This window comes from Hakea prostrata, chromosome 3 (genome assembly GCF_041222555.1).
Source record: "Hakea prostrata isolate BN-2017 chromosome 3, UWA_Hpros_2, whole genome shotgun sequence".
Lineage (NCBI taxonomy): Eukaryota > Viridiplantae > Streptophyta > Magnoliopsida > Proteales > Proteaceae > Hakea > Hakea prostrata.
Genome location: NC_142602.1, coordinates 13,801,426 through 13,814,398, shown reverse-complemented (window position 1 = coordinate 13,814,398; position 12,973 = coordinate 13,801,426). Strand labels below are relative to the sequence as shown.

General features: G+C 38.2%; 1 protein-coding gene and 1 long non-coding RNA gene across 3 annotated transcripts; both read right to left on the bottom strand.

The window, feature by feature from the left end:
* Positions 1-2,452: 2,452 nt before the first annotated feature.
* Positions 2,453-7,656, bottom strand: LOC149020965 (uncharacterized). Of its 2 annotated transcripts, XR_016172263.1 has the most exons (4): positions 7,398-7,656; positions 7,134-7,306; positions 6,245-6,946; positions 2,453-3,036 (listed from the first exon to the last, which is right to left on the bottom strand). It is a non-coding gene; the product is annotated as an uncharacterized LOC149020965 (long non-coding RNA). The 2 variants fall into 2 exon arrangements; XR_016172262.1 differs by having other exon boundaries at positions 7,134-7,656.
* Positions 7,657-8,165: 509 nt separating this feature from the next.
* Positions 8,166-12,672, bottom strand: LOC149020964 (uncharacterized). Its single transcript, XM_089149216.1, is given in 6 exon segments — positions 8,166-9,217; positions 9,363-9,655; positions 9,658-9,710; positions 10,476-10,606; positions 10,709-11,870; positions 12,478-12,672. Coding segments are annotated over 5 exon segments (2,226 nt in total). The 5' UTR covers positions 11,789-11,870; positions 12,478-12,672; the 3' UTR covers positions 8,166-8,548.
* Positions 12,673-12,973: the final 301 nt, after the last annotated feature.

Genomic DNA, 12,973 nt, shown 5'->3' with positions numbered 1-12,973 from the left:
GTGCTCGTAGACATACTACAATGTGATTTGGTTTAGCATTCATTAGAAACATGTATTCTAATTAGAATAATGTTGTTGGCATGCATGGCAGAAACAGTTTCTGTTGAGTGTTAGGCCTGTAGTAATACCATATTAATTGTGTCTCAAAAAGCCTTGGTCTGGCTCTTTTGAAATCTTTTGTCATAGGAGTCAATGTCTTGTAAGATACGGTTTTCCCTTATAGCACCATTCTCTTATACTATTTTTTTTGATAAACAAGATCTTTGTTAATTAAGATGACAGATACATAAGGTAGTAGGGTCTATTACATATGACCTGTTAAAGTCTATAGATGACTGAAATGCTAAATACATGAGCCACTGGTGGAGTATGGTATCACAAAAATTATTAAGGTTTGCATCCTTAATGTGAGTTACTATGTTTATCAAAATTGGGACATGAGATATCGGCCACTTGCTGTGATTAAGTGGCATGAGTAGATCACGAACTTCTTTGTTATTGCACCATATATCTTGTATTTGAATATTGTGGTGCAGTGCTTGATCTATCCCTTCCTTTAATCCAATCAAGAGTTCCTCAACGATGTTTGCCTTCCCTAGACCTCCTGTGCTTAGAAGCTTTGACTGCCCTTCATGCACTACTCCCATTCTCTTATACTTGCTAGCAGCGACTGGCGTGGTCAAATCTCTATTATAGTGTTTGCCATCATTCTCGTTAAACAGTCAGTGATGTTCTAATTTCAGGCTGTCTATTGAGTTACTGTATTGGTATGATGATTATGCCCTAATGTGATATTTTTTCTCATTGCAGGTGTGGTGTTTAACTTGGAAATTTCCTGCTGGATGTCTCCAAAGCAGTTGCCTAACTTTTCCGTACGTGCCCTGGTGGTTTTAACCTAGGACCATTAATTAGTCTAGTACCACACCCATGGATCTACTTGGGGCCAATAATATTTGCTGTTAGTTATTAGCTGTGCCGGATTTTGACTCCGGTTACAAAGTGGAGTTCGGATTTGCAGTGAGTATTTTTGGAGGAATAGTGAGATTCACTACATTACAGCTTAACCTCCCTTGAATAGTTCTGCACCGTGTACTGAATAATCTTTGGGCTGTGTTCAAGAAAGAAGAAATAGTTGGAAGGAAGAACTGCATCAGGTTGGTATTTGTGCGAAGTCCTGACCCTGACTTGAATATCTAGCCTGGTTTTGGCTCCTATCTTAGCGTTAAGAGGTTTGATCCTTTTCTTAACCTTAACTGCTTCACTCTAACACAAGATTTAATGGTGCATATTCTATACTGTTGTTCAATGATATTACCTATAGAGCCAGAAATTTAGGTTTAGGCCATGTTCAGGCTAGGGAATGGTTCATGAGAACTTGCATCCTCAGGATTACTATCAGTGTGTTTCTCAGTTTTCAGAAGAAATCTGATGGGTAATTGATGCTTTCTGAAATGCATTTTAGATTCCTAAGTAAGATTACCATGCATGGTGATTCGTGAAGCCCTGCTCGGAGGAGCTTTGATGACTGGTAAATTGCGAAATAAGGCAATTTGCAAATATGCGTGTTGCATGATCTACTCAGTGAAATCTATGACAGTCTGATCCATTTCTGTTTGCTAGTTTTGCTTCCAACAAAAAAGAAGTGTTGCAAGATGTACTGGACTGATAGAGCGTGCGTGGTACTCAATAATGGGACTCGACTAGATCGTGATCAATGACCATTGTTCCTTAATGGGTAGTGTAGTTGTTTGGTTGTTAGTTAAGTAATCCTCGTGAAATGAATGAACATGACAGTGCGGAGTACAATAGAGAGCAGGGCAAAACTTGAGACAGATGTCCATCACGATTCTTCAGGTATCTATTCAAGCAATTTGACATCCAGTCTGCTCTTTGATATATTACTCCAAAGTCCAAATTACAAAATGAGGGCTATACAGACATGAAGAACTGCATAGAGAACTGAGAACCCAAACAGCTAGGCCGTAATGACTGGTAAAGATAACTAAAACAACCCCATAGCAGCAAACAGTAGCCACAATAATTGATCCAAAGAAATCACATTTCTTTGAGCACTTAGTTGCCAATTCTGTAAGAGTAAATGCAGCCATACTCAATTTGGGCAGGAGTAAGTTCCCTATTTTCCCAATAGTAAATTTAGCATGGCCATGCAAAGCCCCACCACCACTTCATTGGCAAGGTCCTTCAATCCTGGCCTTTGAAACCAGCTGGGCCAACGGTTCTTCGCCAGTTCTCGTGTATCAGCAGTGCTACTGCAGTTAAGACCACTTAGCCCTAAGCTTTGCAACATCATCGGAAATCTCCACCCTAACAAAGGCAAAAGAAGGGTCATTAAGGAAATCCTTGAGGGACTGGGGAATATAGTCCATGTAGAATAGTTGGAGAATGAGACACTTGTAGATGATACAGAGCTGCAAAGTAGCAGTTTTGTTGCTCATTGATTTAATCCAGTGGGGTTTCCATTCGATGTCCAAGCCAACAACTATCTTGAGAAGTCATCCATTCTGCTACAACAGAAGCCTCGTCAGTTGCTGTTGTCTCAACGATCTTAACTGCAAGACCCACCCTTTGTGTTGTAAAGGCTCTCGATGAATGAATGATGCCGCAACAAAGTAACATAAACAGTAATAATGAATTAAACATTCATTAATCAAACAACAACAGACACATAAAAATCTTTTTAACGTGATAAAAACCCTTGAGGGAAAAAATATGAAACTGTTATCAAAGGCCACCCAAACAAACTTGTACCATCACCAAAAATAATAATAATAATGAGTTCACAAATAAATCTCTACATAACAGTAAAGAAGCACAAACTCATAAAAATGGAAATCAAGAGAGTATAGAAAAGAACTTAATGATTATCTACCCGTTGGATATGAAGTAATAAGTGTCACGATTATTTTTTTTAAATTTCACCTCATCCCAGTGACATCTCACCATCGAATTCGCTTGTGAAAAACTAAAAAAGGTCTCTTTTCTTCTTTTCTTCCCGTTTCTCTTGCAGCAAGCAACCTGGTTCAAAACTAAAAAAACCCTACATTAGGATAAGATACATAACAAATGAGATTTTTCTAAAAATCAAGGAAGACTACAATTACTTTATCACACATCATAATCATAAATGACCTACATTGTTAGAAGACGTTGGCTTAAGGAAGTTTAAGCAAGAGTTGGTCAAAACAATCTATGGATGATCACAAACCATGCATCCTATCATGTCGTGGAATTTCTTTCAAGCGAGACTTTGCACAAAGCACTTTTTTTCTTCCTTTTCCAATTCAATGAAGGAACTTCGAGGGATGCTTTGAACATTTGAGCCATCTTTACTTTGCAATCCACTTCACGATAGGATACATAAGTAGTAAAAAAAATTAAACGTAAAGGAAGACTACAGTTAGTTTGTAAGATTTTCTAATCATATACGATCTACATTCTTAAATGGTGCAAGCATAATGAAGGTGAAGGAGTAGTAGGTCAAAAAAAAATAAAATAATAATAATAATAAATTCTGAAATGGTGCAAGCATAGCCGCGCCATGATGTAATAAAAGTAATCCGACCCTTGGGTACTCGGTACGAGATGATACGCCTCCTAAAATATCGACGATATATTTGATACCCATACATTAAATTTGATCCAACGGTTGTAAATGAAAAAACGGTATATTGTAAATACAGATTTCTTGTTTTACCAAAACTCCTCTTAATCTTCTCAAATTTGCAGAAAAAACACCCTAGATGTAGTTCAAATCTCATTCCAACTCTTCTTCTCTGCTTTTCCAGCTATATTCTTCAACCTAAATGACAAACAAGCTGTATTCTTCCTTCCTTTTTAAATATGAAGGAAGAATATAGTTAGTATGTAAGACATTCTAGTCATATATGATCTAGATTCTTAAATGATGCAAGCATTAGGAAGGTGAAGTAGCAATTGGTCAAAAGAAATCTAAGGATGATCACTAACCATGCCATCTATCTTATCGTGGAATGCCTCTACCACGGAACTTTGCTCAGAGTATTTTTTTCTTTGAAAGGACATCGAGGGACACTTTGAACCTTTTCAACCATCTTTTCTCTAGCAATCCACTTTAGGATAAGATATATAACTAGTGAGATTATTAAGTGAAATAATCTAAATATGAAGGAAGAATACAGCTTGTTTGTCACACATTCTAATCATATATGATATATTATTAAGTTATGTATGCATAAGGAAGGTTACTAACCATGCATCTTATCCAATCATGCAATGTCTTTTCCACGGGACTTTGCTCAAAGTATTTTTTTCTATGAAGGGACATCAAGGGATGCTTTGATCCTTTTGAGTCTTCCAGCATTTAGCAATCTACTTCAGCATAAGATGCATAACTAGTGATATTTTTCTAAACATTAAGGAAAACTACATTTAGTTTTTCACACTTCCTAATCATATACGATCCATATTATTAAATGATGCACGCAAGAAAGGTTAAGTTGGAGTTGGCCAAACAATTTTAGGATGAACTAATTAATCTCCCTTCATGTATCCTATGCTATTGTCGAATGTCATTTCCACAAGACTATCATTAGTTTATGACAAGCCCTAATTATATTTGGTATATGTTTTTTAAATGATTCAAGTATAAGGAAGGCCAAATAAGACAAAACAAGGTCATCCTCAACAAAAACCCATATACCTATTTTCTTCACAAGTCATCAGTGCATGGTTACTTTCATTTGCTTAAAGTTTATGTCATACAATCTGAGAATCATCCAGTTAATCTTGACCATGTAGTCTATGCTAACGTGGAATGTCTTTTCCCTAAGACTTGGCTCAAAGTATTTTTTCGATTAAGTGACATGGAGGGACCGTCTAAGCCTTTTGAGCTTACTTTCTTTATCAATCCACTTGAGGATAGGATACATAATTGGTGATGTTTCTGTAACTATTTAGAAATCAAAACAGTTAGTTTGCCACACATCCTAATCCTATATGATCTAGTTTCCTAAATGATGCATCCAATGATGGTTATGTAAAACAAAACAAGGTTACCTTGGACAAAACCTATACACCTAACACTTTCCCAAGTCTTCAGTAAGTGGTTTCCTTGATATTCCAAGAGAGTAGGAGAGTGAATCTCAGAGTTAACTAACTTATGCTTTCAGAATTATCTAATTAATGCTAAACTATATATCCTATGCTATCATAGAGTGTCTTTTCCGCACACTTGGCTCAGACTATTTTTTCTATTGTGGGACATCAAGGGACCTTCTGTGCCGTTTTTGCCTTATTTTATTTTCTTCACTCAAGCCAAACCTAGACTTGTCCTATTGTCTGGTTTGGTTTGTACCCACTACGTTACTAGTTCTGAATTTAGTGTCTGTTTTGAACCTACATTGTAACCTGCCACCAATCCAACCGTAGAGTAGTTCATTTTTGAACTCCATATATAATCCAACACTATGTTTCTAGTAGACATTTTCTGCAGTTTTGTTCTGTCTGAAATTCAGAATCTTTACCTATGTCGACCAAGTTTGGGTCAGTTTAGAAAGGTGTTGGCCATTATGTACATACGGTCCTACAGAATCACCATGGAACTGAAGGCAATTCCAAACTTTTCTTTATCAATTCGTAAAGGGGACTCTGCGTTTCACATGTTTAAATAAATAAACAAAAGGAAACAAAACAAACCAACTAATTCTGTCTCTCCCAACTGCAAGTATAGAAGATACCCTATTTGACTTAGCTATCTAAAATCAAAAGCCTACCTTAGGAAGAAAAATTCCTCCAAATGCACAGCTATGTTGTAACTGAACTACGTTTTACTAGCAGAACATAAACAAAAGGCTGGAAACCTAGACCAAATATATAAACTGAGAATTTCCTACTATATGGATGACAAGGGATTAGCAACAAGGATATCAATAACATCGACGGTAAAGTATTCAATTCAACAGCTAACAAAAGTAAAAGCAAAACAATAACTCAGCCAACCCCAAGTTGTGCGTGGTGGTCGGGTTGGTTGGTGCCGAGGGCTATCTGTCCGGGGAGGGGGGGGGGGGGGGGGGGGGGATCATGTATACAAAGCAAATATCAATAGAATAATAACAGCTAAGATCCAACAAGAAAATAAGAAGGTTATAGAAGATTCAAAACCGATCAAGGATGTAAATGCGAACGACACCGTTTCCAGAAATACTCAGGGATGGTAATTAGGGCTTGGACTGTGTGAGTTACTTACCTGGAAAACTTCTCGGATTATCAGCAACAAAAAGGCTTCTCTGTCCGGGGGAACCTACTCTTTCAGCTTCAAGAGAACATTACCCAAAACTCACCCTGTTCTTTTCTCCGATCGAAATGCCGTAGCAGACAGAATATCTTCGAATCCATAGAGAAAAACTCAATACAATCAATCAATCTGCGTGTCAATTGACAATTTGGATCGAATGGCGAGATTCTTTGTCCACCAAGCATAGAAAACCTTTTCTATGCAAACTGGAAAAGAAAGCGGCAACAATATCCAATTTGAATTTCGAACAACATCGATGTCGAGGATTTTTATGGCGGCTACTGTAATAAAAGTAATCCGACCGCCGGGTACTCGGTACGAGACGATACGCCACTTAAAACACCGACGATATATTTGATACCGATACATTAAATTTGACTGTTTTACCAAAACTCCTCTTAATCTTCTCAAATTTGCAAAAAAAACACCCTAGATGTAGTTCAAATCTCATTCCAACTCTTCTTCTCTGCTTTTCCAGCTCTCTCTGACCAAGCCCCAACACTTTATCTCTCTGGCGATTGTTCTGATGATACCAGAAGCCATACATATGCCATCTCCAACAGCTTCAAAACACGGAATCCAAACCCCTTTTTTGGCAAGATCTGAGACGAACTTGCGCTCTTCTATTTTTCGATGAGTCCAAAGACTTCATTTCTGAAAGCAGTTACAGTAAACAACAGAACGTTAATGAGTTCAAAACCTACAGAGGATCATTAGCGTATACGAAAAGAAAGGTAAAACTCCAACAAACGGGGTGGGGAATTAACGATAAAATCAGAACATCCACGAGTTAAATGGTCGAAAACAGCAAGGAAATGGGGCAGGAAGAAATAAATATTACCTCAAAAAAAGAGAAAAGGATCGGCCACAAAATTGCTAAGAAAACCAGAAACCGGCAAGGAATCGCATGTAACAACAGGATTTGCAACAGGCCAAGTCGAATTCTTATCTTTAAAAACATTCTTCTGTTCCCGATTACCGATTCAACAAATCAATCCACCACCCAGTGAGAGACTGAACAAAATTACAAAAGATAGATCGAAAATAATAAATAAAAACCCGATGAAACAAAACAAATATGAAAAAAGAGCGAGAGGAGACTCACAGTTCGATGGGTTTCAAAAATAAGCATGAGTTTCCATAGAAAATGCTGATTGACCATGATCCTTCATCCACTTCGTTACAACCAAGCGAATTGAGAGCTGGGAGTTCAGAAGGGGGGAAAGTAAGTCACCCGAATAAGGTGGCGATGAATCCTAAAGGAAAAGGATTCGAACCATGACGCGGCCGCTGCAACATGCCGGAGAAACAGTGGGTCACCGGAGATGAGCTCCAAAGAACCCCAAATTTAAGTCGAGCTTGAATTAAACCGCATTTTGGAGGAGGATTTGTTTGTAATTTTAACAAATAATATGAGTTAAATATAATTTGAAGTGGATTTGATAAGTTTATATTCACACTTAACCGCTTGATTTTTTTTGAAATTCATAAAGTTCATATTCTAACAAATAATGGACTTAACTATTGTCAGGTAGCACTTCATGAGTTGTGAAAGCGGTGTGATGTTTTCTAAAATAGTGGAATCTACCAACGAGGGTTGGTCCAAGTGGTAAGCAACTTGGTCCGCTTAAGCAAGCTTTCGGTACCGAAACCTTGTGGATGCAAAAAGTCACCCCTGGGAGACTCATCCACCACAGCCAGGTGTGCAACCCGGGTCGAACACCAGATTAGTCAGGGCAAAGCCTTGGAAACCGGGGTTGGCAACCAAAAATAAATAAAATAGTAAAATCTCTTTTTTCTTGGTTAATGTAAGCAGCTTTACTGACCCACATTAAATTCCTCATTTGTTTTTGTTGGTTTCTTTCTTCGCATTTGTGCATCCATTCCTAACAATAAATTCCTCGTGTTCTTTGTGTTCGTGCATCAATCCTCAACAATAACCACAACCTTTATGGCGAACAATACTGTTACTGTACATCTGTACATACATTATGAAATCAACACATTACAATGTAACCCAACAGTACATGCTGATCCATTTATTGTCTGTTTTTCACCAAGCAACAGTACATTGTTCTTTAATTCCCACTTGGATTCTGAGATGAAATGCCAAGAGACACAAGGATGAAACCCAGTTCTTCGGTACTTCAGTATCCTCTCATCTTTTATGCCTGCTAGTTTCTAGTCTCCTTGTGCGCTTGTCTTACCTGCTGCAGTGTTGAACCATTAAGACACAATCTGGAACTTACTATGTTCTCATCTGGGCTTCAGCTGGAAAATTCTATTGAACCATATAGAGTGGAGGGTCATGTGAAAGAGATCATACTTAGCAGGCTTGCTGTGCCAAAGAAAATGTTTTTGCACCTTCTTCACATTCATCTGCATTTCAGTATAATTTTTTTCAGGTATAGAGAGGAGTATGTCCTTCAAGTTGGGAATATCTTTCTCAGGCATAATGATAGAGAATGCATTCCAGTCCAAAACCTCAAAGAAAGGAGGCACAAAGTTGTCAGATATAATCACAGGGACACATTCATAAAAGATGGCCTCAACAACTCGTGGACTGTTCACCTCATAGCCCTTGGGACATATACAGTACTTGCTGCTCTTCATGTGCTGGATGTAATTCATTTTGCTCGCAACATCACGAGGCATTGGACCGATGATCTTCATATCTGGATCTTTGTTTTCCCAGTGCTTTAGCAAGATTGAACGTAAGTACCCATGCATGTTACCAGCGTAGAATGCAAGAGTTGGTCTCTCGGAGAGAGGTTTTCCACCAACATCTCTGAGAGGATTCCTTGAGGACCGTACATATGTTTGTGGAAGAGACACATCCCTCCCTATCTTGAAGCCTCCGGTAACATCAGAATTGCAGAGGGCTTTGATACAACGCTCCATATGGTGCCTTGTTTCGTATGGTGCCTGTTAAAGTCCAGCTCATCAGTTAGAAGGAAAAATTATACGAAGTACATTAGTTGGAGCACTAGATTCATACAAAAATCAGTTTCGTCATGGTTCAAGCTTCAGTGCTAAGATGAGATGAAACTCAAATGCATGAGAAACATACCCAGTCGTGACAACCAACAAGAAAATGATCTGTTCCACCAGTTCTGTTAAAGAAAGGATATTTTGCAGCAATCAACTCTGTATAGCTCTTCAAATACTCAGCGAGGTTCCTTCGACTATGTGAATTACGTACATACAATGCATATTGTAGCATCCGTGAACTGAAAGGCATGTAAAACAAATGAGCTTTTCTGGGGTTCCTCACAACAAATTGTTTATTTCCCTCCATCAGTTTCATAAACCATCCCTCAGAAGCATATATTCCCTTAAGTTCCGGCTGATGAAAAATGGGTTTTTCCCCTCCTTGTACACATATACTTTGAGCATGCGTTCCATCAGTTCATAGCTCCTGCAGAGGTAATGAGATTTTCAGTTTGGAAATCAAATACTCTATGTTGCAAAAGTAACCACTTTGGATATTAATTCAGATTATGGAATGAAGATCCAGAGTCAGAGCAGAACCCATATAGCATTATAATTTATTGGGCAGTCAACTTCCTAAATACTGCAAAGCCAACTCAACAACGTTAATATTATTTACAAGCATTAGAACTCAATTATTAGAAAAGTTTCTATGCCATAAATGCATCTTTGGAAGCGAGTGTCACAAATGGAAGATCAGTAAGGAACCATGTAAGTCTGTAACCACATATTTTTAACATAAAGCAGATCAGGTCATAGATTCTTTAAGAGTGCCTAGCACACAAGGATCTACTACTGAAGGGAAAAATGTACTCAGCCTTACCCCTCTTTGCAGAGAGTCTGTGATCATAAATAAATCGGCAGGCATTAATATTTGGCGCTTCAATATCAAGATAAACTTATACATCATATGTGCAAGAACAAATATTAACAAAATGCTGGGGCCAATACCTCCCCTGTAAGAAGTAGAGAAAGTTCAAAGAACAGTGACAAGCAGCTATAACAAAATGCTAGGGCCAATACTTTGAAAATGCTTCTCATTAAACAGAGAATCAGCAGAGTATTTCAGAGACTTATACAGCCAATTGGCCACTGGAGAATTCTGCTTCCACTCTTAATTTGGGGAGGGGAATAGTAAAACCTTGATCTTCTGCTCACTAGTACTTTTAGCTTCTAAAATAAATTAGTTCACCTTTTGAACATTGAAATATTCCGAAAAAGAGGAGCATGAAGTTCTCGTTCATTCTTAACAGCAGGAGCATTCAGGATTTGCAGTTTGGCAGATACAAGTTCCTTGTCACGAGCTGAAGACCACCGTGGCCTCTACAGTCCCCCAAAAAAAAGAAAAGATTAAAAAGATCTAGCATATAACTCAAATCTTCAAGGAGCAATCAAAGTTTCAGAAACCAAAGCCCAAACCCGTACCATTGAACGGGGAGAAGCACGGCTATAAAGCAGTAAACGGTTCATTTCAGACAGTGTGGTTACTGATCTTGGTGGCATCATGCACCTCATCTTCTTCCTTACAGGATTGGTAGTCATTGTATGATTGCTGTTAGGAGTAGCAGCAGCATTTTGCAATTCAGTAGAAGTATAACCTTTTGATGGCATTTCCGTTGCCTGCCTCTGGAATGTAGATGTGCTTGAGGTGACAGAGTTAATGGAAGTGTTAGAAGTCACATTCGAAGTTCTCAGAAAGCTTGCATAAGTTGAGGAAGCTACAGGTGGCAACATAAGCGAAGGAAGCATGGAAGAATTGACTGATCTGCTAGTTTTTGACCTCATCAAATCTGCATGTGCTTTTCGAACAACGGGTGATAAAAACTCACCATTCGAAGTGAGAGAACTCACAAAGCGCTCAGGAGAAAGTTTGTCTGCTTCTCCACCCTTTTCCAGTTTAAGGCCATTTTCTAGATTTGTATCCTTAACTAGTTTGAAAGCATCATCTGGACCTCTATCCTTCTCCATTGAAGAATCACTGTTCAGGTCTCCAGCCTTCACATCTACTTCATTATCATTTTCTGGATCTCTGGATCTTTTCAATTTGAAACCCATATCCAGGTCTAAGGATTCATTGGATGGAAGTTCTTCATCCAGGTCCATATCCTCATCTAGTTCAAAAGCATCCTTTTGCCAACTGTGATCAATCTCTAAGCCTCCAGCCATCCCTTCTGTTTCATTATCATTAGTAATACCATATCCCATCTTGGAAGCATCACTACTTTTCATGATCCCATGAGTAAAGGATGAATCAATCAGGGTAATGTTTTTGGGAAATGAGGACTGACCAACCATGGCAGATTTAGGGGAAATGTCTTCCAGTGGATAACTGTTTTTTCCAAGTTTTGTAACCTTACCATCAGGGAATACACACAAAAGAACATTGCTTAAGGGAAGGGTCAAGGACTGGAACTGTATAATAATTATAGCAACGATCCCCGCGACAAAAAGCAATCTCCTGGTTTCAACCAGACCAATCTTTGGAATTTGAAGGGCATTCTCCATTTCACTAGGTGGCAACTTCTAACCAAAGAGATCAGAAAGTCATGGAAATTTGGGGCATCAACTTTCACATCGTCAACTATTTCTGCACAATTAAAGAAAGCCGTAAAAATCATTTGAGGAAGATGAGAAAAGAAAAGCAGAAGTGAGCACTGGTAAATAACAGATTCACAACAATCAATCCAGAAAATCAGGAGCAGGCATTAGTATATAGACAGTTTAAGCAGAGAAAAAAAAGACAGGGAACCAGAGTAAATGATTTTCCATAAAAGCTCCAACAAAATGCACAATTTATTAGAGTGCCACTTAAGTAAGAAGAAAGGATAAATAAAATCATGCCCACGTCCCTCCCAAAAAGAACCAGAATGATCATGTTTTAGAGTATCTGTTTAAATAAAACCCCAAAGGGAACTGGTAACACTGGTGATTCATGTTAAACAGATACTCTTCAGTCTACACTACTGGGTTTCCATAAAAGTTTTCAGTGCCCCAGAAAACCAGAGAGCAGAAGGGTAGAAGATCCAAAAATAACCTCAAAGGACAACACCAGAGAAGATCTAAGGGTTTTCAACTTTTCATGCAGCTAAATCCAGAAGTGAAATTTGACCATTCATTTTTGGGAGGGTTGGTAGGCAGTTGACATCTGCAACTTCACATTGAGAATGTCAAAGAGTGAAAAAGAAAAATGTAACCTTCAATGTGCTGAACTATCATTCTCTAGCTGAACCAAAGAGTGCATGACCGTTCAAGAACTCTTGATACCTCCAAAAATTATCTGAGCTGCTACAAGAACTTGTTTTTCAGCTTAAAGGCTAAAGCAGAAGATTAAAGCAGCAAGTCCTAGAAAATGATCTTTCGCGTTGCTAATCAGATTAATTTAAAAGAGAGACGGGGGACACTAGGAAAATGATATCATTTTCTTTTGGGCAAAAGGAAAAGGACAACAGCCATTGATTCCATTGTGTAAATCGTCCTATATTTATGTATTACCAAACGAAAAAAAAAAAAAAAAAAAGTCATATCTTTCTGCATTTTATCTCACTATTTTATATAATATTTATCCTTCCTGTTTCCCTTTAAAGGAAAATGCCTCGAAATAATAAATCAAATTGGATTAACGGTTGGATGCTCTTGCTCTGTTTCAGCGCAGAGCAATTTTGTCCAGCTTTCTCAATCTCTATATAGGGT